Raw genomic sequence first — 27,515 nt, 5'->3', positions numbered from 1 at the left:
GAAGAGGACAGGAGATTTAGAAAGGTAGAAGAAAAGCCAACTGAGTGAAGGAGATCGAGGGAGAGGTAGAGAGTGAAATGACTGACGGAATGATGGTAGAACTAGAAAAGGAGTCATTCATTCCCTATTTTCGTCTTTCCTCCCTCCTTTCCTCCCTTCTCTTTTTTGTTATTCTCCCTTCCCACTTTCCCTCCTCCTCCTCCTCCTCCTCCTCCTCCTCCTCCTCTCCTCACTTGCTTCCCAAGACACCTGTAATTAAATATGTTCTCGGCCATATTACTGATGGAAGTGAAATGAGCAAATAAATTTTCTCCTCTGCCTGTCGCGTGAAGCCCCGAAGCTCATGGCGAGACGCTTCATTACCGCGAACAAACCACTCACCCACTCTCTCTCTCTCTCTCTCTCTCTCTCTCTGCACTTTTTAGAACGTGAAAATAACACCAATCACTCATAACGCTCATAATTACTTGAACTGTTGCTATCTAACCTTGCTTTTCTCATAAGATTCCCGCAACACAAGGTAACAATTAGGTAAACATTCAGAAACACTTCACTCTTCCACTACTATTTTCTAAGACCACGGAGATTATTAGCCAGGTTCTCAAGAGTGTTTATGCTGTCGAAGATCTAAAAAAAATCTTGTTCATCTGTCACTAAAACCCTAAAAATACATTCTTAGAAACATTGTAACTTCAAAGCTCAGTCAACGCGAACTAGTTTATCACGCGGACTTGAACCAGTGAGCTGCAGGTCGTCCAGATATGAACTCCACCAGGCTACCTCACCAATCCGCCACCACGAGCTGAGAAGGAAGGAGAGGGTGTGTGGTGCCGCAGGTAATGGCGCTGCAGGAGTGTACGGCGACAGGACGGCCCACGGAGGACAAGAGAGGTGAGGATATTGATAAGGCTCGTGACACATATTTTCCTTGAAACTTGTGTGCGATTAGACCATTTTATTGACATTAGGAAGGGTCTATGGAGCGCAGAAGATTAATGGCCAGAGTCTTCACTATTTTAAGCCCCCACGTGAGTTACTGAGGCTGTATAAAAACGCTAAATCGTAAGTAGAATAAATAAAAAGTGTCATGGTACAGAAGGGGTTAAGAAACGCTTTGTTCTCTGTTTTCAAAAGGCCCAGATAATCAACCGGTCCGCAAGTGTTTCTCCCGTTAGTAATAATGTTAATCTCTCACCAGAACCATAAAAGAAATGGAAAATAAGCTAACATCAACTAGAGCCTTTTGAAAGTATTAGAGGTGAGGTCCAGTGTTTCAGATTAGTTAATTTTCAGATTCTGGTGGTTTATTGATTAGGTTGAGTTGGGAGCGAGTGAGTGGCAAAGAGAGGGTAAGGGTAGGGGAGAGAAATGGGTGGTATTAGCAAGGTAAGATTAAGATTAGCCAAACAACGGGAAGGTTTGGCCATTGAGTTATTTGAGATGGTGTGGGTGTTGAGTGTAAGATTCAACGCTTTAATGAGGTAACAAGCTTTTGATTGGCCTCTCTCTCTCTCTCTCTCTCTCTCTCTCTCTCTCTCTCTCTCTCTCTCTCTCTCTCTCTCTCTCTCATCCGTCGACTTCACCCTCCATATCTTTTCCTCCCCCTCCTCCCTCATTCCCCCTCCTCCCCTTTCTTCCTCCGTCCTAAACCACCTTCGCTACCCATCCCTCTCCCTCCTACCACCACCACCACCACCACCACCACCACCATTTCTTCATTCAGCAACCAATCAGTCTAGTGCATTTTACCCTTTTCTTCATCTTCCCTTCCCTTCCTTTCCTTTGTCTTCTTTCCTTTGTCTTCTTTCCTTCCTTTCTGTTTTTATGTTTTTGAATCTTCTCTTCCTTTTTTTCCTTTCCTTTTCTCTTCCCTTTCTCTCCACTTTCCGTTTTTATCTTGTTCGTTCTATTTCCCCATTCGATTCTATTCTTTAACCTTCTCTTATTTGTTTTATTCCTTCATCCTTCTCCCCTCATCCTTCTCCCCTTCATCCTTCTCCCTTCATCCTTCTCCCCTCAATCCCCTAATCCTTCTCCCCTCATCCTTTCTTTTCTCCGACCTTTCTTCCCCCTAACTCTTTCTCATCCTGAATTTTCCAGGCGTGTCTATGGATTCCTGCATCATTCTCTTCCCTCCCTCCCTCTTTCCCTCCCTCTTTCCTTCCCTCCCCCATCCCTCCGCTCTTTCCTTTTTTCCTGCTTTACTTCCCTCCCTCCTTTCCCTCCCTCCCTTCTTCTCCCCCTCCTCCTCCCTCTTTCCCTCCCTCCCTCTTTCCCTTCCTCCCTCCCTCTTTCCCGTCGTCCTCCTCCCTCTCTCCTCCCTCCCTCTCCCTCCCTCCCTGCCACCCTCCCTCCTCTCCCTCTCCCCTGCCTCCCTCCCTGCCTCCCTCCCTCCCTCCCTCCCTCCCTCTCTCTCTCTCTCTCTCTCTCTCTCCTCTCCTCCTCCCTCCTTCCCTCCCTCCATCTTCCCTCCTCCCTCCCTCCCTCCATCTTTCCCTCCCTCCTCCCTCCCTCCCTCCATCTTTCCCTCCCTCCTCCCTCCCTCCCTCCATCTTTCCCTCCCTCCCTCCCTTCCATCCTCGCCACGCCTCGTCTCTCGTCCCTCCCGAAGGTGTGAAAATATTAGCCCCGCCTCTGGAAGCAGTAATCACGCAGGTAATTAGTGGACGGGACAGGTAAGGGGTTGTTGTGGCGTCCCTAATTACTGCACCTGCCCCTTGTTTACTGAGCAGGTGTCTTTTTTTCCTTCTTGGTGTGGTAAGTATTTTTTTTTTTTGGGGGATGTGGTTTTTTTCTTTATTTTCTTTATTTTAAGTTTTCATATTTTCGTTTATTTTCACTTTTTTCAGTTTTCTTATTTTTCTTTTTTTTAGTTTTTATTTTTTTCGTGTTTAACTTTTTAATCTTAATTTTTGTCATTTTTTTGTGATTTTTTTTATTTCACTTTTTTCTTCCTTTTATTCATTTTTCTTTTTTGTGATTTTTTTTCACTTCCTTTTTCATTTTTCTTTTGATTTTTTTTCACTTTCTTCCTTTTTTCATTTTTCTTTTTTGTGATTTTTTTTGGTGTATATTTTTTCCCGTATCTTTTCTTTTTTTTTCATTTTCATTTATTTCCACTTTTCATCATTTCATTTTTTTTCTCGCTTTTCTTTTATTTTTTTCCATCTTTCACTTCTTCTTTGAGTTCTATATTTTTTCCATATAGCTTCATCTTTCATATTTTCATTTATTTTCACTTTTTCGTCTTTCACTTTTCATTTTTTCCCGTATTTCTTATCATTCGTTTATTTTCACTTTTCGTCTTTCTCATTTCATTTTTTCTCACTTCCTATTTCTCTCCATTTTTTCTTTTCATCTCACTTTTTCATTTTTTTTTTAGGTTTCATTTCATATTTTCATTTTTCACTTCTGTCTTTCACTTCATTTTTTTTTTTTTTCCTATTTCTCTTCATTATTTTCCTTTCACTCGTTTTAATTTTTTTCCATTATTTTTTTTTCATCTCACTATTTTTCTCATTCTTTTCTTTCCTCTTCATTTTTCTCGTTTGTTATTCACTTTTGTTCATCCTCAATTATTTTCATTATTTCACTCATCCTTTTTTTCCTTTCTCCTGTTTTCATTTTCTCACTTTTTCCTGTTTTATTTTCATTTTTCTTAATTTTCTCACTTTCATTTCATTATTTTACTTTTCTCATTTCGTTCTTATTTTCATTTTCTCTTTTTCATCTTCCTCATATTTTCATTATTTTGACTCGCTTTTTATTCTTCCTCTTACTTTCTTTATTTTCTTTCTCTTTTCTATCTATGTACCTGTTTTGTTCTAGTTCTTTTTCTTACTTTTTTTTTTCTTCATTTTTCTTCTATCTTGATATTCTTTCGTTGTCCTAAATTCGTTTTTTTTTTTTTCTATCTTTTTATTTATTTCTTTTTAATCTTCCTTTTTTTATTATTTTTTTACTCTATTTTCATCTTTCTTCTAGTTTCATTATTTCTCTCACATATATATGCATCTTAATTCATCAATTCTTTTTTCATATTCCTTTTTTTTTTTTTTCCCCACTCATCTATCTTGTATCTTTCACTTTCTCATTCTCTCTTTCCCCTTAACATCTTTCTCACTATCTTTATCTCCCTCTTTACTATGACACTCCTCTTCTTGTCTTATATGTGTCTTTTCCTTTCAATTTATCATCTTTTCACTTTTCATCTTTTTTTTTTTTTACGTATTTGATTATTTTTCGCCTCCTCCTCCTCCTCTTCTTCCTCCTCCTCCTCCTCCTCCTCCTCCTCCTCCTCCTCCTCCTCCTCCTCCTCCTCCTCCTCCTCCTCCTCCTCCCTCTTAGTCACTCCAGAATCATTTCCCCTCTTACTCCTCCCATTCCCCCTCGCCCTGTCTCCCCTCCCCTCTCTCCTCTCCTCTCCCCGCCCGTCACTCATCACACCCTCTCTCTCTCTCTCTCTCTCTCTCTCTCTCTCTCTCTCTCTCTCTCTCTCTCTCTCTCTCTCTCTGTTTATTGTTTTTAGTTAATTTTATTTAGTTTACGTTTGTATTTTCATTTCACTTTCATTTTCTTTTCCCATTATTTGAAATTCCATTATTTCTTTTTTTTTTTTTCAGTGTTTATATTTTTATCAGTATCATTAATCTGTTTTTTCTTCCTTTTTTTTTTTTTTTATCGTACATTACATTATAAACTCGGCGCTACTTGACCCCGTTGCAGCTGCGGAATAAACCGATCAATTTAAGCGGCGTGTGTGTTCAATGTGTCAGTGTGCTCAGCGCTGGTGCCGCCGGCGAGGTGGTGAGGGGTGAGTGCGTTGATTGGTTGCTGGGTGTTTGGGGGAGGGAAGGAGGGAGAGAGGGGAGAGAATAAGCTGTGGTGATGTCTTCCCTGTGTTAAGGCGACGATGAAATATTGAGAGAGAGTGACTAAAGATAAGTAAATAAAAAAGGAAAAATGGAAATAAAAAATGAAAGCTAGAGAGAGAGAGAGTGACTGAAGATAAGTAAATAAAAAAGGAAAAACGGAAATAAAAATGAGAGAGAGAGAGAGAGAGAGAGAGAGAGAGAGAGAGAGAGAGAGAGAGAGAGAGAGAGAGAGCATTGGTGGGTGGGTGGGGAGGAGGAGGAGGAGGTGTTATAATGCGTATGTAGCCAGTGGGCGGCGATGGGCGTGGCCGAGGCGGGGCGTGGAGGGCGGGGAGAGGGCGGGACTGGCTGGGGTGGGCGTGTGGGGACAGGAGGGGAGGGGGCGTGGTGCGCGCAGCTAGTGGGCGGAACTGCATGGAGGTAAGCACACGCCTCTCTCTCTCTCTCTCTCTCTCTCTCTCTCTCTCTCTCTCTCTCTCTCTCTCTCTCTCTCTCTCTCTCTCTCTCTCTCTCTGGCGATATACACACATACGTACAAACAACACAGTATTTCAGTATTGGGTTAAAAAATGATTCGCAATATCCTGTGAAGCCTTAATCTAAAAGCAGCGACACGTATTTGAAGCTCCGGAGTGTGAGGTGACTTCGCTACGTTATCATAGTTACGTTGTTAGGTTAGGTCAGGTCAGGTTAGTTATGCAGCGTGGTCTTTGTTCACTACTGCAGAACGAGTAAGAGTTGGAAACGTTAATGATTATCACCCAAACACATTCAAGTGCATGTTTTCACACAACTATATCAAAACACATCCCAGCACATACTCAAACACCTGAAACACGTTCACACACTCAAACATATGAAAATACACCCCAAACACACACTAGCACACCTAAAACACGTTCACACACACTAACATATACCAAAACAGATCCCGAACACACTCAAACTCACCTGAAACACACGTTCACACAGACTGATATATCAGAACACCCCAAACACACTCTAGCACACCTAAAACACGTTCACACACGCTAACATACCAAAACACACCCCAAACACACTCAAACACCTAGAAATCACGTTTACCCACACCAGCATATCAAAACCCACCCCGAACACACACACTTAAAACATACGTTCACCCACGTTAAGGCATCCACCCCAAACGCACCGCAAACACACACTCACCCAGTTATAGTTCTTGGATGGCTTTGTCTATCTTCCTCTCTTTTTTGTCTCCATATGTCTTTACGTCCTGCCTTATTTTACTCTTTTTGTGTTCTCCCTCCCTACCAACCTTCCTACACACACCTGAATCCCCGAGCACCTGGATAATCTACCCCTTTATCCCGAGTCTCCATTCACTCAGTCCGCGGGGAATGAGTGTCGGTGTGTGGGTCGTCTCTGGAGGCTGAGGTGTGGTGGCATGGGAGTATCTGTGATGTAGGTAGCGGTAGTGTTTAGCGCCAGGTATTCTCCAGTGCTCACACGAAGCTTTGAAGACTGGCGTGATGCTCGTAAGGAGGCTGTCATTGCCTCGTATATCGCCGCGTGTTCTCTTGTCTAGATTGTTTTTCAGAGGCTGTTGTCTGTTGATGAGGCGGAATAGTTGTTGCAGTAAAAGCTGAAGACTGAAATTTAACATAGCCATATTGTGACAAGCTCGGTTATCCACTGCCCACACCCCCAACATACCCCCTAAACACAGCCGCGCCCTGACACCAGTCTTGGCATTCCCGCCACCCATCCCTCACCGGCCACCTGCACCATATATGCATATGCCACTAGCGAGGCAGGAGCGCGGACTAGCGACGAGTGTATCAGTATTTTGTTAGTCAGCGACCGCAGACCGGTCGCATGTTTATACATGTGCAATCAGTTCCCCGCAACGCGTGGCGACTGCCATGGAATCACCACCACCTCTTTACCTTCTCGTCTCGCGTGGCGTGAGGCTCTGCATGGCCTCATGCCCAAGAGGCTACCACCACCAGCAGCAGCAGCAGCGCGGCGCCTGCCCGCCTGCCCGCCCTGTTGCTAACTTATGTCGTGGATTCATGAACAGCTTGATGTAATTGCTCTAGTTGACGTAACTGTTCTGTAAATACACGATGGTCTTTGTGGCGCTTTACACAGACGACTCGTGTTGCCCCCATGTGTGGCTGTTAACTGTGTTAGTGGATGCTTAGCAGCAGCAACAGTAACAGCACTACTACTACTACTACTGGTGGTAGTTGTAGTAGTAGTGGTGGTGGTGGTGGCAGTAATAGTAGCAGCAGTATGTGGGGTAGGTGGCCGCATGTGATTAAATACTAGAGTTGTTGACCTGATAACATTGGAGCACAAAACACCTTCAAGCTTTCTTGTTGAACTTAGGATGAAGCCAAATAACTTGTTCATTAACTTACTGACGTGTTGTAAACTTAGAATTTCAATAGTTTTCTGTACAGACGGGAAGGTGTTTGTGCTTGCACCATTCTTTATTAAAGGTCTTTGAAGGATGCATTTCTTCCCTTAACGTTCCTCCTACAACGAGTGCAGCTGAATAGGTTTAGGGCGCAGGGCTGGAGTCCCCGGGCGGCTGACAACAGGTAGGGCGGGTTTGTTTCCGCTGTAACCCCTGGTGACCTGGTGACCCGCTGACCCAGGGCGGGGACAGCAGGGAACAGGTGCGTGGTGCAGTCTGGGAACTTCTGTTATCTTGCAGTTCTGCTGCTGCTGCCGCCGCAACAGCAGCAGGAAGTCTCCCCCCTCTCCCACACATACACATGCAGGTCCCTTACCCTTCCTTCTGAGGAAGCTGGCAATGACCAGATGACGACACCCCCCGTCCCCCCACACACATTCCCTGAGAGGATAAGGCAGGTGATCACCAAGCTGTCCACGTGGTGTGCGTGTCGGTGCCGCGATGGTCGTCAAGGCGGGGAGGCGGCGGCGTGTCCCCGCTGCCCTGTTAAGCTGTGCCATTGACCTCCTAGCGTGTGTCCCTCGCCTCGCTAGACTCGCCGCTGGGCGCGTGCCGCCACTCCTCCGCCGCTACGCGTGTCAATTGTACCGCACGTGACGAGCGTCATTGCTGTCCATCACGCGGGGCAGGTGGCTGTGACCTCTGAGCGCCCTGGAAATCGTGCCGCCAATACGATCTTACAGGAGTACACACACACACACACACACACACACACACACACACACACACACACACACACACACACACACACACACACACACACGAGTAGGCCTTGGCCTCAGCCTGCACGCACGCCTCTCTTTGCCAGGCCTTGACTGTAGCCCGGCGCTGGACACTGTCAGTCAGGTGTTCAAGACATGCAATAACGGAGACGTGTAAGTGATACAGTTCATTAACTAGCACAAACAAGGAAGAGACGTGCTTGGCCTACACACGACATGGAGGATGTAAGGCATGCCCGGTAGAGTCTGAGGCAATGGCACTGCCTTGTAATACGGTGAATGCGTAAGGGAATGACGAGTGAGGGGAAGGCGAGCAGGAAGCGTTGACCTGCGGGAATGTGAGCAACTTTGATCTTATGGGAAAGGTCAGGGAATCATTAAGTCAAGAATATGGAGGGAGAACGAGAAATACAAGCGCACACAGATGAAAATGAGACAGGATCGTGATTCATTCCATACTTCTCTCCTCTCCTGCATTCACGTCCTGCGTTTTTCATCCATCAATTCAGCCTTGGCCATTCTGAACCCTCGTCTCCCTCATCATATATTTAAGCCACCTCATGATTCTCCCTCTCGTGCTTACAGATTTCCTCTTTCACATGCATTCTCTCTTGATTTGTGACCTGCATCGGTTTCCTTATTCTTGCTTTTACGAACTTGTTATTCACTCTTTTCGTGTTTGCAGATCTCCTCACATCTCAGCGAGCCCCGTATTCTGAAACGCTTTGCTGGACCCACGACTGTTTTCAAAGGCCACAGATGACAAGGTGGATTCACAAAGGCATGTTTCTCCTGGTAAAAGTATAGAAGTTTTGATTTGCTATTAGAAGCATAAAATATTTGTAGAAACCCGTATAAATTTGATTAGAAAAAAAAAAAAGAAACTAAGTAATGTTTTGAATGTAGTGGAGGTGGTGTGCAGAAGTTTCATATATCTTTCTGCCTCATGCTTATTCTTTCCTCTTTCATAACTATGCTGTCTCCTTCGTCATCTACACGGTTTCTGTTACCTATATCGACATTCTCATTGTATTTAAATCTATCCTCGACGTTCTATTCTTTTCATTTATTTATTTTTTTTCATTTGTATTTATTTATTTATCTTTATTTTTTTCTTTTGCCAATCCTTCGTGTCTTCTCTACACTTTAGTTCCATCGTCTATTCGGCTCCTCTGTCTTCTTCACGCATGTCGTCCTTCTATTCGTGCTGAGTCTTGTTCACCATTTTATCGCTCTAGAATTATCCTCGCTCACGCGTTTCACCCCACGTCTGTTTCATTTACGCAGTGTTTCTGTATTCCCTCAGCTGCACGTCCCGCCCCTCACCCTCCTCGCGTGGCCCCAGAAGTAAATTAAATATTTCAGAAGTGTCGCATCAGTTCCAGGCGCACAAGACAACACGGAGCGTCACCCTCACCTGTTCACACTTGTCAGCCCTTCCACCACCTGATAGTTAGGATTCACAAACCTACCCAGGATTATGATGAATTTTATGGATTTTAGCCTTTATTATTATTATTACTATTATTATTTATTCTTTTTATCTGTGAGCTAATTTTCGGTGGTGTTTATCGACTTAACAAGTTATACTGGATTTATTAGGATTTCGTGGTTGTTTTCTTGATTTTCTTCACTTAAAACGTGCTCTGGGGAACACTGTACTTCAAGGGTGTTTTTATGGAGCTGGTGATAGTTTTACAGGTATTCCTACATTAGAAACGTGCTCTGGAAAAAAAGTAGGAGAGTTTTCATGATGCAGGCGATAGTTTAACAAAAATTTTACACTTTTTATAAGGCTGATGAAAGGGGATTGGAACGCATTGGAAGTTTAAAGAAAGTTAACATGATTAAAGCAATAGGTTGATGAGAATATCACACTCTTAACAGAATCCACTTAAAATAATTTGTCTTTGGGTAGTTTGTGGTAATAAAATAAAAATTCTGCGCCTTTAAACGGAACAAAGTAAAAATAATATAATTTTCCCAAACACCAGAGTGACCTTTGAAAACATTCCAGGCGAGAGAACAAAACGTTTAACAGCACGAATTGAACTGACAAGCCAATAACAAGTCGTAAATAATATTGGTTTAGGTCCAAGAGGCGGTGCTATCCTTGTCCATACCTTGCCCCATTAACTATGCACACCGTACCTGGACAGAATGCCTCTCAATAATTCACTAAACCCTCAAGCCTCAAAACATATATGTCGCGTCTAACCTGAAACAAACAAGGATTCACAAACATTTAATCCAATGCGCCATCACAACTTGCTGTAACACATCTGGCGGAGGTTATTCGGGGTGTTTTCCATTCAGTATTCGGTTCCTAGTAATAGTTTAACCCTTCAGTACTGGAACGCATTTTTATCACGAATTTTTGGTGTGATTAAGCTAATTTATTTACATTAGGAAGGGTCTAAAGGGTCAAAAGATTAATGGCCAGTCTTCACTATTTTAATCTCACGTTTCTCAAGCTGTATAAAATCGCCAAATAGTAAGTAAAGTAAATATGAAAACGCGTCCTGGTATTAAAGGGGTTAAACAAGGACTGGAACCTAACTAACCATGCAATTGACAGTATTCATAAATACACTTCCGTCTTGTATTGCTACTTCTTGCTTCACATACTTAATCCAGCTCAAGTTATTTGGGTCTTCAGCTGTGTTCGTGTTTCTAGTAATAGACTAACAAGGATTGTGTAACGTGAAACTAACCAATTGACCGTGTTCATTCTTGCGTCTCGTATTGCCACTTATTGCTTAAAACATGTAGCTGTTTGGGTCTTCAATTGTGTTAATTTTTCCAGTAATAGACTAACAAGGATTATGTAACCTGAAACTAACCAATTGACTGTATCCATAAACATAGTAGTGACATTTTTGCTCAATACATCTAGCTCAAGTTATTTGGGTCTTCAGTTGTGTTCGTTTCTAGTAACATTCTTATAAGGACCATGTAAGCTTTCAATCCTAAGTAAACTAAAGTATTCATTTCAGCATCTTTAGGGAGACGGTGTAGTGGATAAGGTAGTGAGCTTGGGATCGGGCAGACGTCCACGCGTAGGTTCGAATCCCACCACGTACAACCATAAACACTGCCATTTGTCGAGCGGTTTAAAGTTACCTACATGTCACCATGATACCAAGGTTCTCGGTGGTTACAACCAAGATGAGCTCGGGTGGTGATATGGGCCCTAATATGAGTATCACTATAAATAAAGTGAGCCTACAGGCGCTATAGGCAAAAAAAAAAAAAAAATAAAATAAAATAAAATAAAATAAATAAATAAATAAAAAAAAAACTTACTCGACTTGTAATATATCCAGCAGAAGTTATTAGGATGGTCCTGTTAAGTCTAGCAAGTTTCTGCAGCAACTCTGAAAGAACTGAGAAAAGCGACAGAGTAACTCATGAGAAATGGAAGCGTTTCAGAGAAGTGTTCAACTTTTATTGTTTGGTTATTGTCGCACCATGTATCCTCAAGGGTGTTGCTGTGGTGGTGGTGGTGGTGGTGGGTTGTAGGTGGATCTCGGTTAAATACGTAATGGAGTATGCCGTCAAACTTTTCAAAGCTTTACCTTTCCTTTCCAATCGACTGCAGTAATTGTTGAGTTTTCTGGATGGCAGGTTTTAAGAATTTTGGAAGAAGTTAAGTCATTGTGGATTGTAATGGAAAAATGAGAAACTATTGTAGATTTTAGTAATAGGAACTGTTGTGGACTCAGAACAATGTAACTCGCTATGCATCTTAAGAGTAAATATCATAAATTGTTGTGTATTTAGGAGTAGAAATTATCTAAGGTTTTAAGTAAGTTGTAGTATCTTTAGGTGACTCGGGAGCGTCATGCAAGTGTGCTGGTAAGTTTGTTGGTGTTATCCAAGCCACATTCCAGGTGAGCAAGCCTCCCTTATAATAAATAATAAGGATTCTCAAAAGTTTTCATGGGTCAAAAACAGATTCCAACAGTAATTTTTTTTTTTATCAAGGTTTGGATTTTGAATAAGTGAAAATTTTATCGTAGTATTTTATTTTAATTATTGCATCCTGTGATTTCTACAGGTGCTACTAGTCTCCTCCAAGTCCTGGTCAGCCTGTCCTCCTGCTCATGGTCCTCGGCACTAACCTAAGGAGGGAAGGGAGGAAACAACTGCAAGGAGGGAAGACAGGGGAAGGCTGTTTTTATCATTTACCCTATATACTGCAATAATAACTGATTATGAAATATTGGCGAATCCTCTGAGTTGGTCTGTTTATGACTTACAGACCCTGCCACTCCGTCCTGCTGCTGCTGGTCCCTCGCACGCCTCCACACATCAAAGGAAGGAAAAGGAAATGGTCCCTCGCACACCTCCACACATCATAGGAAGAAGGAACAGGAGATTTTTGCCACGCTGCTGAGGGAGAGAAGAGAAAGAAGATGGCGTTCACATCTCATTCCATTTGTATTCATGTTTATTGTCGGCAACAAGTGTGTAAGACTCAGTGTTGGCTGGCTGGTGCTGGTACATGAGCTGCTGTGTGTTCAAAGTCCTAGACTCCTCAACTATTTAAATTTTATTTATTTTTTTTTTTTATATATTTTTTCCCAACGGATGTGAATTATATTTCTCCGGAGAGTCTTTCGAGTATCATTTAACTGCAACCATCCACATATTCACCCCCCCAACCCCCATAATCCTCCCTTCCCTCCCCAACCCCCATAACCCCCTCATCCCCCTACCCTCCCAACCCTACCCTCCCAACGGATGTGAATTATATTTCTCCGGAGAGTCTTTCGAGTATCATTTAACTGCAACCATCCACACCCCCAACCCCCAAATCCCCTTCCCTCCCCAACCCCCAACCCCATAACCCCTCATCCCCAACCCCTACCCTTTTCCTCCCCATCCCCTACCCTTTCCTCCCATCCCCTACCCTCCCAACGGATGTGAATTATATTTCTCCGGAGAGTCTTTCGAGTATCATTTAACTGCAACCATCCACATTATTCACCCCCAACCCCTATAACCCCTCTTCCTCCCCGACCCCTCTTCCTCCCCTGACCCCTCTTCCCTCTCCATCCCCCTACCCTTCTTCCCTCCCCATCCCCCCTACCCTTCTTCATCCCCATCCCCCTACCCTTCTTCATCCCCAACTCCCCTACCCTTCCCTCCCATCCCCCTACCCTTTTCCTCCCCATCCCCCTACCCTTCTTCATCCCCATCCCCCTACCCTTCTTCATCCCCAACTCCCCTACCCTTCTTCCTCCCTATTCACCTTCCCTCCTTACCTTTTTATTACCCCTCCCCTACCTTTTATATTCACCCTCCCTACCTTTATTACTAACCCTAACCCCCTCCCCCCTACCTTTTTATTCATTCACCTTCCCTCCTCCCCTACCTTTTTTTATTCACCTTCCCTCCCCTACCTTTTTATTCACCTTCCCTTCCCTCCCCCTACCTTTATTCGCTTCCTCCCCAATCCCTTCCCTGCTCTTAAGAATTGGTATCAAAGTCCTCTCACCTCTCGTGTTTCCTGCCGTTCCCTTCACATTCACCCTGTGGACCTATTGAGGAAGTCCTTCAAGCCCAGCTGTGCTCTGTTACCTGCAACAATAAACCACCTTAGCAGCACATATAATTTCTCTACCTTTTACATACCACATTTGCTCACATCTACACCAACAATGAGATGATTATTTAGTAACTTCAGAAAATTACATATTAGTACTCATTTCATCTGCCCTGTTGCTCCCCTTCAATTTTGTCTCTTCCATTTACCTTTCATTGATCTCCTCTTCTGTCTCTCCTCCTCTCAAAAGCACTTGGGTCTTTCTTCCTGGCCATGGACTACTCCCAGCACTGATCTGCCAGCCATGGTGTGCCTCCCTCAGCAGCATGATGAGACTCTTGGAAATAAACACAGCATTATTCCACTGATTTTTGTTTTCCATTCTTAATAAGGCACTAGTATATCGAGAGAGAATTATAATAAACAATAACAAATACAATCTTCAACTCACTGTTATCATTGATCTCTGCTGCCTCCAATCATCACCTTCACTTGACAACTAACCTAAAGTCAGCATGAGACAGTGACATTAAAACTCCCTGGAATGATGCATATACATTTACTTTTCTCCTTCATTCACTGCTACACAGATTGGTTGTAGCCTCACACTAGGATGAACAACTCTCCTCTGTACATGAACCTTACATCTGCCTCACAGGTCCTGGCACAGCAGCTCCTCACCTCTGTGGACACTGCACTGGCTAGGGAGGCTGTGTTACTTCAAGACATTTCACAGACTCACAGAGAAAAGTGAAACGGAAAAATACAATCAGAAATGCTACTTGAAAAGAATTTTAGATATTCCAGAGTTACTTAATAAGAAATAAGTATATTGTTCATTACTTTCCTCACGGGGAGTGTGAGGATGTCCAAGTTCAGAGTAATAATGATATTGTCTGTGGTGAGGTAATACTCGTGCTAAAGAGTGTGAAGCACAGCAAAACTTTGAAGTTACCAATAAAATAATTTAGTTTTCATCCTAATTCCATAATACAGAAATTGTATTTACAAATAAATATCTTGAAAATGTATGAAGTGAAGGAAATAACTTGAAATCTCGTTGATTCCAATTTACATTTTTTCAATTTTTAAAAGTGTTTGAAGAAAACTTCTTCACACCTTGTTATGCCTGTATCACACGGTTACGTATACCTGCGACAGCGTGTCGCGCGACCAGTATGTTCGACGATCAGATCGCAGGAAACATAGCACACAGCGTTGATCTTCCATCCGAGACCTTCACCACCACAACAACAACAAACCCGGGCGGAGCGCCACTGAACACAATGGACCCAGTTGACCACGCTGTCTTAGCTGTTGGACTTTATGGAATTGCACTGCAAGAGCAGAACAAATTAAAAAGGAAGGTAAGGATTTGGACGCGAAGGTGGCTAGTCCAGCACTTGTGGTGGTAAACAAATCAAAACAAAATCCGATACTATCTGTAGGTAATTAATAAATATCGTATAAGTGATGGGTATACAAATTATGAAAAATTACAGCATTATATTGATGATATATGCCAAATAAAGCATTATAAAAAATACTTCAGTATTTTTGTGGAGTATGTTCATTACAGTCTTTCCACAACGGTCTTCCAGTCGAGGGAAATGGACAACGGTCTTGGATCATTCCCGATGACCTGCCGTTCTCTGAAAATCTGCATTTTCTGCGACGCGGTCGTCAATATTCCAGACGCGCGACACGCTGTCGCGGGTATACGTGACCGTGAGATACGGGCATCAATGTGTCACCAGTCATCACCAACAAGCCTTCGGTGTGCATTACATGTGTGAGATTGAGGGTGAGGTGGTGTACGGTGGCTGGCAGTGGTCACCACCACACTGAGGTTTAGAGTGGCAGGGGGAAGACACCTCTACAATGATGATGTGTACTTGCTTAGAGAAGTGACTTTCACACTGCAGTGTTCAGTGGTGGGAGGGGTTATCACTACACAGCTGAGGTGAATGGTAGGAGGGGTCACCACAGAGGCAGGTCAGGAGCCTCACCACTGCACTGACACAATGCCACAAAGGTCTGGAGCCAGTGAGCTAACAGATTACATCAGTGCTGACAATGACTGGTGGAGTTTGTACTAAGCTGTGGTCAGTCATCTTGGTAACCATTGAGGATGTGCACACTAATGAACCAGACAGGTGAGCAGCCCAGGCTTGGTCCCCTGCCCACCTGAGAGGAAATATATGTACCGTGCTACTGGAAGATTATATTTTTGTACATTTACTTCACATAAAAGTTTTCTAAGTAACCAAAAAAAGTCATCCAGTGCCACATTCTATCTTGCTTCAACAATATTTCCTTCTCAAGTGTCCCTTTGCACAAATGAGTGACTGATGACTGACTGATATCAACAATAATGTTAAAAACAGTAGACTTGATCGTAAAGACTTAAATCACCGAGACATGATAGTCAAAACAATCTGCGTAAATCATCGAGATAGAATAACGGATGTAATCTGCAAAGAATTACTTACTAGGACAGATCATGATAGAATGTTCTCTCTTCACACCGACTGGCAAGATACACAGAAAGTTCACATCAGATTAAGCTCCATTTACAGTATGTACATAATAACACTACAGAGAACAATCCTGGTGGACTGATATCACACGGTAAGAACCATCACGCTCTCATTCTAAAGGTGCCAGCCCAATACTGCACATTTACAACCACATGCCCCATGTCTCTTCAAGCATTGGGAAGGAATTCCCTGCACTCGCTCTCAAGATGGCACTGTTCCTTGGCAAGTGGTTCCCTTCCCCAGCAGGCAACAGGAGCATCACACTGCTGGGGTTATGCCTGGGTGGCAGCACCTTTACTAAGCATGAAAACTACAGTGGTTCCCTGCTGCTTCTCTACTCTCCTTCCTGTGCTGCCGCAAACCTAACATGAGCAAGCCAAAACATGAGCCACTTCAAGCACTTAAATACTTTAGGTCAAGCTGGTGCAAAACTAAAAATTTAACATTGCCCAACTAAGTTATTTCCTTAAGTAGACAGCCAAAGTTGTCTTCTTCTGCAGCACAGTGCAGCGATAGTAACAGGAGGCAAGTCATGCCACAGCAGTCTTCAGCTCGGCATCACAGACAACAGGGTGGAGAGAGTCACTAACCCATGCTGGGGTTAGTGTTCAGTGGGGGAGCGGCTCCTCTCGTGCTTGGTGAGTGCCTGCTCCAGCACCTCAGAGTCCATGGGAGCATTGGTGAAGATGGCACCTGCCAGCAACACACCAAGGTTATGACGGCATCTTAGCCAGAAGGACTATGTTCATCAAACTATTTTTGTTGACCAACATAAGAATAAGAAAATAAGGAAAGCTGCAAGAAGCCACCAAGCTGACACATGGCAGTCCTAAACATGACACTAACATGCTCACACAGGCAGCATGTCAATCAATAAATTTTTAGCTTTCTTATCTCCACTCCTCATTCATTCCCACTCAATAAAATGTGATGTCTGATTAAATTGAAATGTGGAAGGACAGAAGGAATGTGGAGGCTGGAAGGCAGAGCTCAATAGAAAATTTTGGTACACCACAAATCATCAGCTGACATGTGGCCAATGAATGACACAGTCTTCCTCCAACAGTTAGGGAGATGAAGCCATGCACAGCACTGCAATGGCTTAAGGAATCCTGTTGTGACTGCAAAACTGCAAGACCACAACTCCTCAACATTGATTCCACGCCAATTCTTTGCTAAATGGACAGGAATTACAGTGAGCAAGGAGACACATGTAAATTGTCTCCACCCAGCCAAGAATTTTGAAGCCAGTGTTGTGAGCCACTACAACCCATTACTCTATCATACTCCATCACCTTAAAACACACCAGACACAGAGGAATTGCGGCAACTCACCCACAAACACGTGTGTGCCCCAGTTACGGTGAGAGATGACCTTGCAGCATCCCAGGTCGTCTATTCGGAAGCCCAGGTGGCGGTAACGTTCGTCCGTCTCGAAGAGTGTGGAGTTAGTGAACTGGCCTAGGAAAGGGCGGCCAGATGCTGGATCAATGAAGTCCGCCCAGTAACCCTCACGCTGTAGGATGGCACAGATATCCTCCGCAGCAAGGATAAACTGAGAGAAAGGTAATATTAATATGATGCTTTTCTAGGAAAGATAAGGTTAGGTAAATTAATGAATATTCTGATAATTTTGTCATTACTACTTTGTGTGAAAATCAGTAACAAAAAAGATGAGATTACATTACATGTGAGGGAGCAGGATTATCAAGTCCAATGTCATTCTTTGAGATCAGAAAAAAAGAAAGACAACAAGCACAATATGACAGATCACAGAACTTCAATCATCTCTAACTTCACCATTGTCCAATATTAATTTCTCACACGACTAACAGAGTAGTAACGTATGTAAAAGAAATGTTCCTTACTCTATTAAAAAGAATGAAAATAAATGTAAAAGCTAACATATCTTAATCTATTCTGCCTCCCAATCCCTGGCACTTCATTTATGGTGCAGCCAAAACAGAAATATCCATGAGTTTCTGTCCAGTCTCCACACACTCCATTGTTGCCACTCACATAAAGCTGCAGCTCCTCCCTCTCATTCTCCATGTCCTCGGACCAGCAGCTCATGTCGTGCTTGGTCCTCTGGCTCAGCGTCACCACAGATAGTGGACCATCCCTCAGGTTGCGGCCCGGAAACAGGTCCAGGAAGTCTGCCGCCACACAGATCAGTTGTGAGTTAGAGGATGCGATAGTTTCCTGCCTCACCTTTCCTAATGAGACCCCAGCATATGTGTTTACTTTTCTTGACGAGATCTAGGCACATCGGCTCACCTTTCTTGATGAGGTCAGGGCACTTCTGCACCTTACACTCCAGCACGTCGGCAGGGTGAGGAGGCATGGCAGGGGCTGCTTTGGTGGACTCCTCAAAGTCTGGCAGTTCCTCAGGGCTGCACTGACCCAGCGCCTGTGACAAAACAGTGCACTGGTTTACATGGAAACACAAGCCACTTTGCTGTGCTGCATCACACACTTATGTTGAAGTAAAAGAAGTATTTAGTAGTGGATGAACTTAAACTTTATACTTTCCCTAAACAATTTAGCTTGAGTTTTCTTAGGAACAGAACATCTTACATAACAGAGTAGTACACGACTCAAAAGCTGGAAAACTATTTCACAAACAACCTATTAATGTTATTACCAGTAAATTATATTTCACTACTTTGATGTCTGACACCAAAACAATAACAGACAACTTCACACCAGCAGGCCAGGGTGAAGTAAGGCCAGCAGGGGAGGCTGAAGTGAGGCCAACAAGATGAGATGGTCAGTCAAGACAGGTGGTCAGATTTTAGACTAAGACAAGGACAAAGATAAGATAGGAACACAAGGTCATCTGTATGCCTCACTGACATCCCTTTGTAGCCAACACACTCACAAACACTACCTCACATTTCAGCCTTATTTGGCCTCTGTGAAAGAAACGAGACCCATCCTACCCTTACTACAGTGTCAAGGTCAGCAACCAGATAGCTGACCTGCTGCACCAAAACTGCACTCATCACCAGGTGTCAGCAGGATAGCAGGAAAGAAGAGGAAAGAAGAGGTTCACTTCAAGCATGTCATACCTGCAGTTGGTTTTCGTGGTTGGTCTTGTAGGTGAGAATGTCGGGTATGGGGGCTCGGGGCAGGACAGAGGTGAGCTGTGGTGGGGGTGGGGCACGGGTGGGGGTGCCGAGGTGTTGACTCAGCCCCACATTGCCGGGCAGGGGCAGTCGCTGGTCACTGGGGCCAAAAATACCTGCTCGGATGTCCAACCATGTGTCCAATTGCTCTGTGGCATGATAGCAAATGTTAACTAATAATCTATCTTAATGATCAGTACACTGCCTGAGAAATACAAGGAAAAAAACAAAAAATAACATTAATCCTCCACTGTCATTTCATAGTCTGGTTAGTCTCATACATACTAGACAATGAAACTGAAGTAGAGAACTAAGTAAAAGTAATGGGAGACAATCTGAGGAGCACTTTACAACCTCCCACAGCTAAACAAGCCACTACAGAATACAAACCTGAAGTGCAAGTACCTGTGGCTACCTCCTTGACATCAGGCGAGGGGGTGGCTTCGTTGGAGTTGTTGCTGCCCTGGCTGGAGAATAACCTGCGGCCGGCACACAGCGAACGCAGACTCCTCGCTGAAACTGTTACTACACGGTCGCCAGAGTACAGCAGCTGTGGAGATGAGAGAGGGACTGACTGGTTGGGTGATACTGGTGCTGTGATGCTGAGGAAGACTAGCAGCTATTGAGAGGTGGGAAGGACTAACTGGCTGATATTCTGACAGTACTGAGAAAAAAGCAATGGATGACTTAGAGAGAGAGAGAGAGAGAGAGAGAGAGAGAGAGAGAGAGAGAGAGAGAGAGAGAGAGAGAGAGAGAGAGAGAGAGACTCAAACTAGGCTAATACTCAAGTTCTGTGACTCCGAACAAGGAACAAAGGAGGCTCAGCAGCTCTGGAGAGGTGAGAAGGACTGACTGGCTGATGTTCTGACAGTGATAAGAAAAGAACAATGGAAAACCTGGGAAAGGAAAGATAGAGAGACTCAAACCAGGATTCATATCAAGTAAGACCATCAAGAACTATGCCAATCCCTAAGTCCCAGGCCAGACAACACTAGCCTGAGCTCTGAGCACTTCACAACTGGACTAATTCACAGCTGAGCCTCACCAGTGTCAGTCACCCACAAGACAGAGGCCAATGCTGTGCAACATGACGGGTTTTTAGTTCTGGGCTGTTTGGTTTGCTTGTATTTTCCCTGATTCTTTTGGTTGTCAGTATATGAATTGTAGTATCAATTTCATCTCAAGTTAAGCAGTGTTGTGCAAACCAATATTTTTCTGCCAAGTAATACGGTATTGGTTTTACATGTGCCCTTTTGGTTCTCAACACTTGAGAGCAGCACCATCATTTACGTACATTTAATCTTACAGTTATCTGTTATCTCTTATACTAAGATCTGCTGTTCATATTTTTCTGATGCATCTTATCAGTGGTGTCATTGATAGCATCAGGAAATCAAATCTTATACAATTTCCTCAGCATCTGACAACTGATAGACGCACTTCAAATATGTTAAAGAAGATTGTCAAGATGCTCATTTCTATTTGATAATCAACATTGTTTAAGAAAGTTAAGAGCTCAAGTGTTTGAAGTTAAGGGTTTCTTGGTCACATGTTCTCTAACGTGGATCAAGAATGGTTTTTGGTTGAGCATAACTGCCAACCAAGGCAACGAATCAGGAATATTCTCCAAGGCATTCCCAGATATTTATTCTTATTTTTACTATATGAAATTCTGCATTCTTACAATGGAACAAAGTCAAGAAACACCTTATTTGTAACTTGAAAAATAGTAAACTTATTTCATTAAAGTCACATGTAACTACAATTTATTACTTTATGACTAATACCTCACATAGCTAACTAATTTCTTCTTGCAACATATACATAATACAATTTCAGTAAAAAGAATCTTTCAAACACACACACAACACATGTATGAAAAATCAATAACACCAATCAAATAAAGCAAGAGTTGGCACTTACCCGAGCTGCCATCACTAGAGCTGCCCTGCAAGACTGGTGGCAGAAGTGCTTCAATGGACAAACAGGCTGAGCTGAGATGCTTCCTTGCTGGCTCACTCAACACGTCTTACTTTCTGGAGGAGTGACACATTCAACAGTCAATGACAAACTGTGGCTGTAGCACGGATGTTATCACTGCTATCTATTTATCTTTTTAGGAGAGACAGGGACAAAGAAAGAGAGAGACAGAGAAAAAGGACAATTTTTATAACAGATATTCTCATTCTCAATTCAGTTCCAATATCTTATTAACAGATACAGGGAACATGAATAACTACACCTATAAGAAACATAACCCATATCTCAGAAGGTGATAAGACACAATGTTTATCTTTCAAATAACATGTGTGCACCAGATTCATTGTAGTTTCTTATAGTAAGCAAGGCACAGTGGTTGACAAAGAGAATCAGCATCATGGTGAGATCACTAAGACATTGTGGCAAAGTGAAAAGTTTAAATTCATGCATGACATCACTGCAGCCTCAAAGTTAGAAAGGACTTTAGAATGTAAACAGACAGAAAAGAACACACAGAGGTGGTGTTCAGGGAGTGAAGCACCACAGTGAGGGTTTTGTGTCCCAGGATAACCTAACCTATAGAATCTAACAAAGTAGGAAAATATTCACAGTGCTGACATCAAACATCACTCCCACTAGGTCCTCAGGCTTATTGTGCCTAGGGAGGAATGAGTTAAGAATATGAGATGCTACTGCTAAGATTCCCGTCGTTTACGAGACTTGTGACTATATATATATGTGGTACTTCTGACCCACCACTCCTCAACCAGAGTAACAACAACCATTCACTGCAGGTTTGTTCATTAATTTCTATGTGATGTTCTTTTCTTTCAAGTTTTTCCTACTCCACATCAACAAAAGTCGTGAAATGATCCTCACTTACATGGCTCCTTCACACCACACTCTCTTTACAAACACTCCCTCACCTCTCACCTCCACTCCACAACATTACACCACCACACCGCGTAGGTAATCCCCTTCCCGCCCCCCCAAAACACTGACCAGACACATTAATGCACACGCACACACCTCATCACCTCTCACTTCACTCTGACACACGGAAACAGCACCATGACGCAATGGCAAGCGAGACATAGGTAGACTAACAAAAAGTGCCTGACCTTAAATGAATCTCCAGATCTAATTCTGAGCCACAAATCAACATTACCAACTACAATTCTACTACACGTTACTGCCACCTCCTTCACCTCACAGCCCTCCGCAACCCCCCATGCACTCTCTCATATACTTACTGGCAGCCTCACAGCGTCTCAGCAAGTATCACAGTAGTTTTCCACACAGCCACAGAGAAGGGACCAGCTGGCAGCCTTCAACTCTCCACCTTCGGGTACTCTACACTTCGGCTCCTTGTTCATCTCGGTACTTGCTATAGTGTAATTTCTTTAGTTTGTTTTTAAAGGACTGGTATTGTCCTCGTGACAGTGGATTGTGCTGTTGTTAAATGTGTGTTATTTGTGAGGCCTGCGTGTTATCTCAGTCTCTGTGTGAATGTTTGGTATCTTATGTTTGTTTCTTTTTTTTTTTTTTTCTTCTGTTTGTTTCATCAATCATCGGATATATTTCAGGCATTCCATATGTTAAGAATATACTTTTTATGTCTTTTATCGCCATCGTCATCTGCTGGGAATTAAGAGCAGCAATAATGTCTCAAGAAAATGCAACGCAGTGACATAATTCTACTTACGGAAAAAAAAAAAAAACTGTAATACTGTACGGTATATGCCAAACAACTTCTGCATGATGGAAACATAGTGACGACAGATCCAAATACATATGAATATATATCTATGAGTAAATCAGTTGTCAAGCAGTCAATACTTCGGGTTTTGAAGGTCAAATAATATATTGCGTCATGCCATCCACGCGCGGCGACCGTGATGACGCCCTGTTCACCTGACTCGCGGCCCTCACCTATTAATTAACTAGTTCACCTTTGTCTTGTCTTCCTCCCCTCAGACAACAGCACCAAGACATACCACAAGCCAGTTCCGAATTGAGGATAATGCCATCACACGGTATTTGCTTCCTCCTCTCATCTTTGACCCTGACGTTTTGGACTTGAGCTTCCTACTGTATAAAAGTGTGTGTGTGTGTGTGTGTGTGTGTAATTCACCACGGTCGTCTGCAGGTCACTCAGCCAGTCTTCTCCATTAAGGAGCGAGCTCAGAGCTCATAGACCGATCTTCGGTGTGTGTGTGTGTGTGTGTGTGTCCAGTCAATGTCTACACCTTAAAAATATATATGTTCCATGATCAGCATTAATTAAGGAGTTCTAAAGTTTCCCTGATCAACATAAACAAAGTTCACGAGTCAGTACAGCTATTTGTGACTGAACGGAACTTTTTTCTTCTTTGATTACAAAAGGAATTTCATACAGGCTACTAAATTTTGTTCGACTCGCAATAAGAACTTGAGTGTGCACTCCGCTGGCTCTTTGATTGAAATGAATATATAAATCAAGACGATTGCTTATATAGCTGCGTATTATAGAACTCCCAGAACCACCCTCCTCCCTGCCTCAACAGTCATTACTAACTTACTAAGCAAGGATTCAACAGAGGTCTTGTAAGTTCCTGGGTCACTGCTGAGGTAAGGAAGCTTCAAACCTTGATCACGCCTCGACTCCATCCCTCCTCACGCATGCATATACGCCGCCAGATCCACCATCCCAACTCCATTCCAATCCCTCCATTTTCGCAGCAGGGCGAGTGATGGGACACGCACGTGAATCCATTTCTAACCATTCACTCACTTCCGCCGACCTCCAGACTCTATCAGAATTCTACACGCATTCATTCTGTCATACTCGAGAGACATTCATGCTTACTTATAGCTTTCATCAGTCAGGCTGGTGTTCATTGCCAATATTGCTGATTCTTATAAATTTGAATTAAGTCTAAGTCAACACATCATAATGATCATAGAACACAAAACGCCTTCCGCAGTAAAGTCACGATTGCCAGTCAAGTAGTGATAATTTTACATGTCTTCTGAACCTTCCCATTGATGTAATATTTCACGTTTCCTTTTCTAATAGCACCTTCCCATTTTTTCTACTCTCTTACAACTTTATGACAAGTGTGTGTTCATCGTATTCTCTTCATTTTCAGGTTTGCTTCGTCTTGTAGTCGTGGAAGAACAAGTGATGCAGCGACCCATGAACATGGCGGAAGCCAATCTTGTAATGGGTACTCACCTAGCTCTTCCATATCAAAAGGCCATTGCCAGGATAGTCTTTTATTCATTATTTTTTTAATCGTTTATAAGTAGATAATTTAAGGCTTGGTGTCAATCTTCCCATAGGTACTCAAATGCGTGCGGTCAATCGGCGCGTGTCTGTCCCCGTCTCCTTTGACAAGCAGGAATAACATTTTGTTTTATAAGGAAACAGTAGAACCAATTTTCATTCTTTATTTCAAGCTACGAATAGGCTTCACTTTTCCATGGTCAAAAATATACACATACAATGTCGCATCTTAAAAATGTCGGCCCATTATTCCGGATACAAAAATCTTACACGTCCTTTTTTCCATAATTTCAAACCGAGGTGACTGTTAAGTACAAAAAGGCACTGTAATGTGTAATAAGTAGTACTTGGGAGGAAGGAATTATATATCACAGAGGGAGTTACTTGGTATTAAAAAGGTCTTTGTTATTTGAGGGAAAAAGGCAGAAATGGCATTGTGTGTGTGTGTGTGTGTGTGTGTGTGTGTGTGTGTGTGTGTGTGTGTGTGTGTGTGTGTGTGTGTGTGTGTGTGTTAATGTCACAAAAGACATACAAACATTTCATGACATTTAACAATTTAACTATACACAATAGAACACGGCTGGAATGATCTGGTATGAGACAGACCACTACCTCACTTCTCCTGTCTGTCTCAACTTTCAAGGAATATAAAATCATTAAGAAAGCAACATTCACCTGTAATCATAACGTAAAATAAATACTCTATACTGTTTTAAGGTGAGATAAGTGTATATATGTGTTTTTTTCCCATCACAGTATACAGGAATGTTTGTGTAGGCCATGTGTATGTATGTGTGTATGAATGCATCTTCACCTCATTCCATAGCTAAGATTCATTCATGTACATCAACAACAACAAGCTATTAAGTACATACATGGATGGACTGACAGAGACAGACGGATTCCTGGAATGTCTACCTTGAGGGTCCTGAGCTTGGCGGGCACAAGCACACTGCCTCCTCCTCATGCCACTAAGTTCTAACTTATCACCTCAGTTCCTTGGTCCCAATCTGGCAAGCTATTATGCATTACATTCTCATCTTGATTCATATCTTTCATGATGTAATTCTTCTCGAAATGAAATATTCACTTATCCTTGTGCAATTGGTGGTTACACAAATGTTATGGATGGTATTTTCAGCAGCATTTCTAAGGTGGTCTCGTGAGCTGTGAACATTCTCACGCTTTCTCTTCTTGGTAGAAAATGCACTATATAGTCATAATTTTCCTTTCTGTCCAAAGATTTTTCACTGTACTCATTATCCATCTGTTATACAAGATTTTCTTCCCTTGCCCTTCATCCCGCCTGCTACTGCAGTACACACAGTGTTGGTACATTCCATAGCTTGTGACAGACTTGTGGCAACACACAGCACAGCTACCAGGTAATCACATGTTTCTGATCTGCCTTGTGTGACAACAAGTCACAATGTTCATAAATATACATATAAAAGATTAAATAACTGTGAACACATTTTCACAAACAAGAAAAAACTATCATTAACAATTATGCACTCATTCATACAAATAATGTCCTATTCACATTTGGCTAACTTAGGATATTTACAATATTGCTACACACTCTCACACACCTTTCATCCACTAAGTTCAGAATATTACACAGAGGACATAACTGAACAAAGATATATTCTGTTTATATAATTAGAAACCCTCTTGCTTCCCTGATACACTTGCCACCTCCAAGTGTTCCTCCACTCCTCTCCTCACATCTCCACCTCACACAACACCTCAGGTCTGGATTACTTTCTTGCATAGCTAATTTCATGGACATGTTAGAGGTGGAACTTGAGATCCATTACCCTCCTCCTTTATATCTCCATTTCTCCAGTAACTACTCAATATATCTAGCATCTATCTCTCCTATTCATTCCTCCTCTATGCTGACTGTGCTGACAAAGCTTTTTCATCTGAGATCACAAACCTGACACATTGCTCATTAAAAATTGGTGTTAGTTTTCCGTCATTACGACCACACGTCATTGTGCACCATTAACTTTATGCTATAATACTTAAGGAGTTTAAGTAATGCCATCAATTTAGGCATAACAATATAAAAACACACAAATGTACTGAACTTGGCACCAGAATTAAGTAGAGCCAAGGACATTTCAAGGGGGCCACCTGCAGAAGCACGTAGTGGAAGTCACTACCAAGCAATGTTAGTACAGGGCAACAAAAGGGTTCAAAGCACAACACAGCATAGATAGAGATCAGTGCCTTCACACTTTGGGAATCATGCAAAAATACAAACTTGGCAATCTGGTTTTGAAGACTGGTCAAGCAGCAACAACAGCTTTTTATCTCACTAACATCATGTGAGGTGTTGGGCTTCTCTGCTTCCTTCTCTGCCTCCTCCAACCAGCCCAGCTCAGGACGGTTTGGGAAATGCTTTGTCGAGATGGACACTAAAATACCACAATGGAAGACTCTGGCCTTATTTCTCCTCTCAATTCCCTTGTTCACCAGTGGAGGACAGAACAGAAGGCAGTATTTGCATGTCACCTTAGTTTGATTTTCCCACATTAGCTTTTGCCTGAGGTGAAAATAACTACTACGTATATGCTTAAAAGAACCATTTGGTGCAGGAATGCCGGCAAATTACACTCCCCATCTGCAGCAAAGCTCTGAGCCAAGTACAGTTCTTGGAAATATTCTCAGATGTATAAAGTGAGTTTTTTTCCTTCACTCACTTGTGTCACTTCTTGCGTCACTTTAAGTCTCTGTTTCAGTGATAACCGCCACTCAGTGACTCAAAGACTCGGGTGACACACAGGCAAGTTCTCCCACTCACGCTGTGGCTCACAATGCCACACGTGGACTTACAAGCTAATGAGCAAGTCCCTATAGCAGTGGACTAAATGTTTTCACTACGTCTCTCCTCTCCCACGACCAGCTCAGATAAGGCGCTCTTCAGGTGGAGGCTTCATCATGTTGCCCATCTCTACTCGGGGACTGTAGAACTCCTGC

General features: G+C 42.8%; 2 protein-coding genes across 6 annotated transcripts in view; both read right to left on the bottom strand.

Annotated features, from left to right (window-relative positions):
• Positions 1-12,071: 12,071 nt before the first annotated feature.
• Positions 12,072-22,746, bottom strand: LOC123502912 (methylmalonic aciduria and homocystinuria type D homolog, mitochondrial-like). 5 transcript variants are annotated; one of them, XR_006674265.1, is made up of 10 exons: positions 22,513-22,723; positions 21,203-21,315; positions 19,670-19,829; positions 19,223-19,428; positions 18,429-18,561; positions 18,171-18,307; positions 17,487-17,706; positions 13,821-13,948; positions 13,564-13,646; positions 12,072-12,455 (listed from the first exon to the last, which is right to left on the bottom strand). XR_006674265.1 is itself a non-coding variant. In XM_045252199.1 (8 exons), the coding sequence occupies exons 2-8, from the start codon at positions 21,212-21,214 to the stop codon at positions 16,753-16,755; spliced, it is 960 nt and encodes a 319-aa protein (XP_045108134.1). In that variant the 5' UTR covers positions 21,215-21,315; positions 22,513-22,746; the 3' UTR covers positions 14,155-16,752. The 5 variants fall into 5 exon arrangements, 3 of the variants coding, with proteins under 3 accessions (XP_045108134.1, XP_045108136.1, XP_045108135.1); XR_006674266.1 differs by having other exon boundaries at positions 12,072-12,452; XM_045252199.1 differs by lacking the exons at positions 12,072-12,455; positions 13,564-13,646; positions 13,821-13,948 and adding an exon at positions 14,155-16,844 and having other exon boundaries at positions 22,513-22,746.
• Positions 22,747-24,675: 1,929 nt separating this feature from the next.
• Positions 24,676-27,515, bottom strand: part of LOC123502607 (protein crumbs-like) — a 71,645-nt gene continuing 68,805 nt past the window's right edge. The window contains exon 43 of the mRNA XM_045251771.1: positions 24,676-27,511. Within this exon, the coding sequence (XP_045107706.1) occupies positions 27,443-27,511 (69 nt within the window). The 3' untranslated portion in view covers positions 24,676-27,442. The remainder of the gene's footprint in view (positions 27,512-27,515) is intronic.

The sequence above is a fragment of the Portunus trituberculatus genome, chromosome 12, assembly GCF_017591435.1.
Source record: "Portunus trituberculatus isolate SZX2019 chromosome 12, ASM1759143v1, whole genome shotgun sequence".
Lineage (NCBI taxonomy): Eukaryota > Metazoa > Arthropoda > Malacostraca > Decapoda > Portunidae > Portunus > Portunus trituberculatus.
This window is presented reverse-complemented; position numbering and strand designations above follow the sequence as displayed.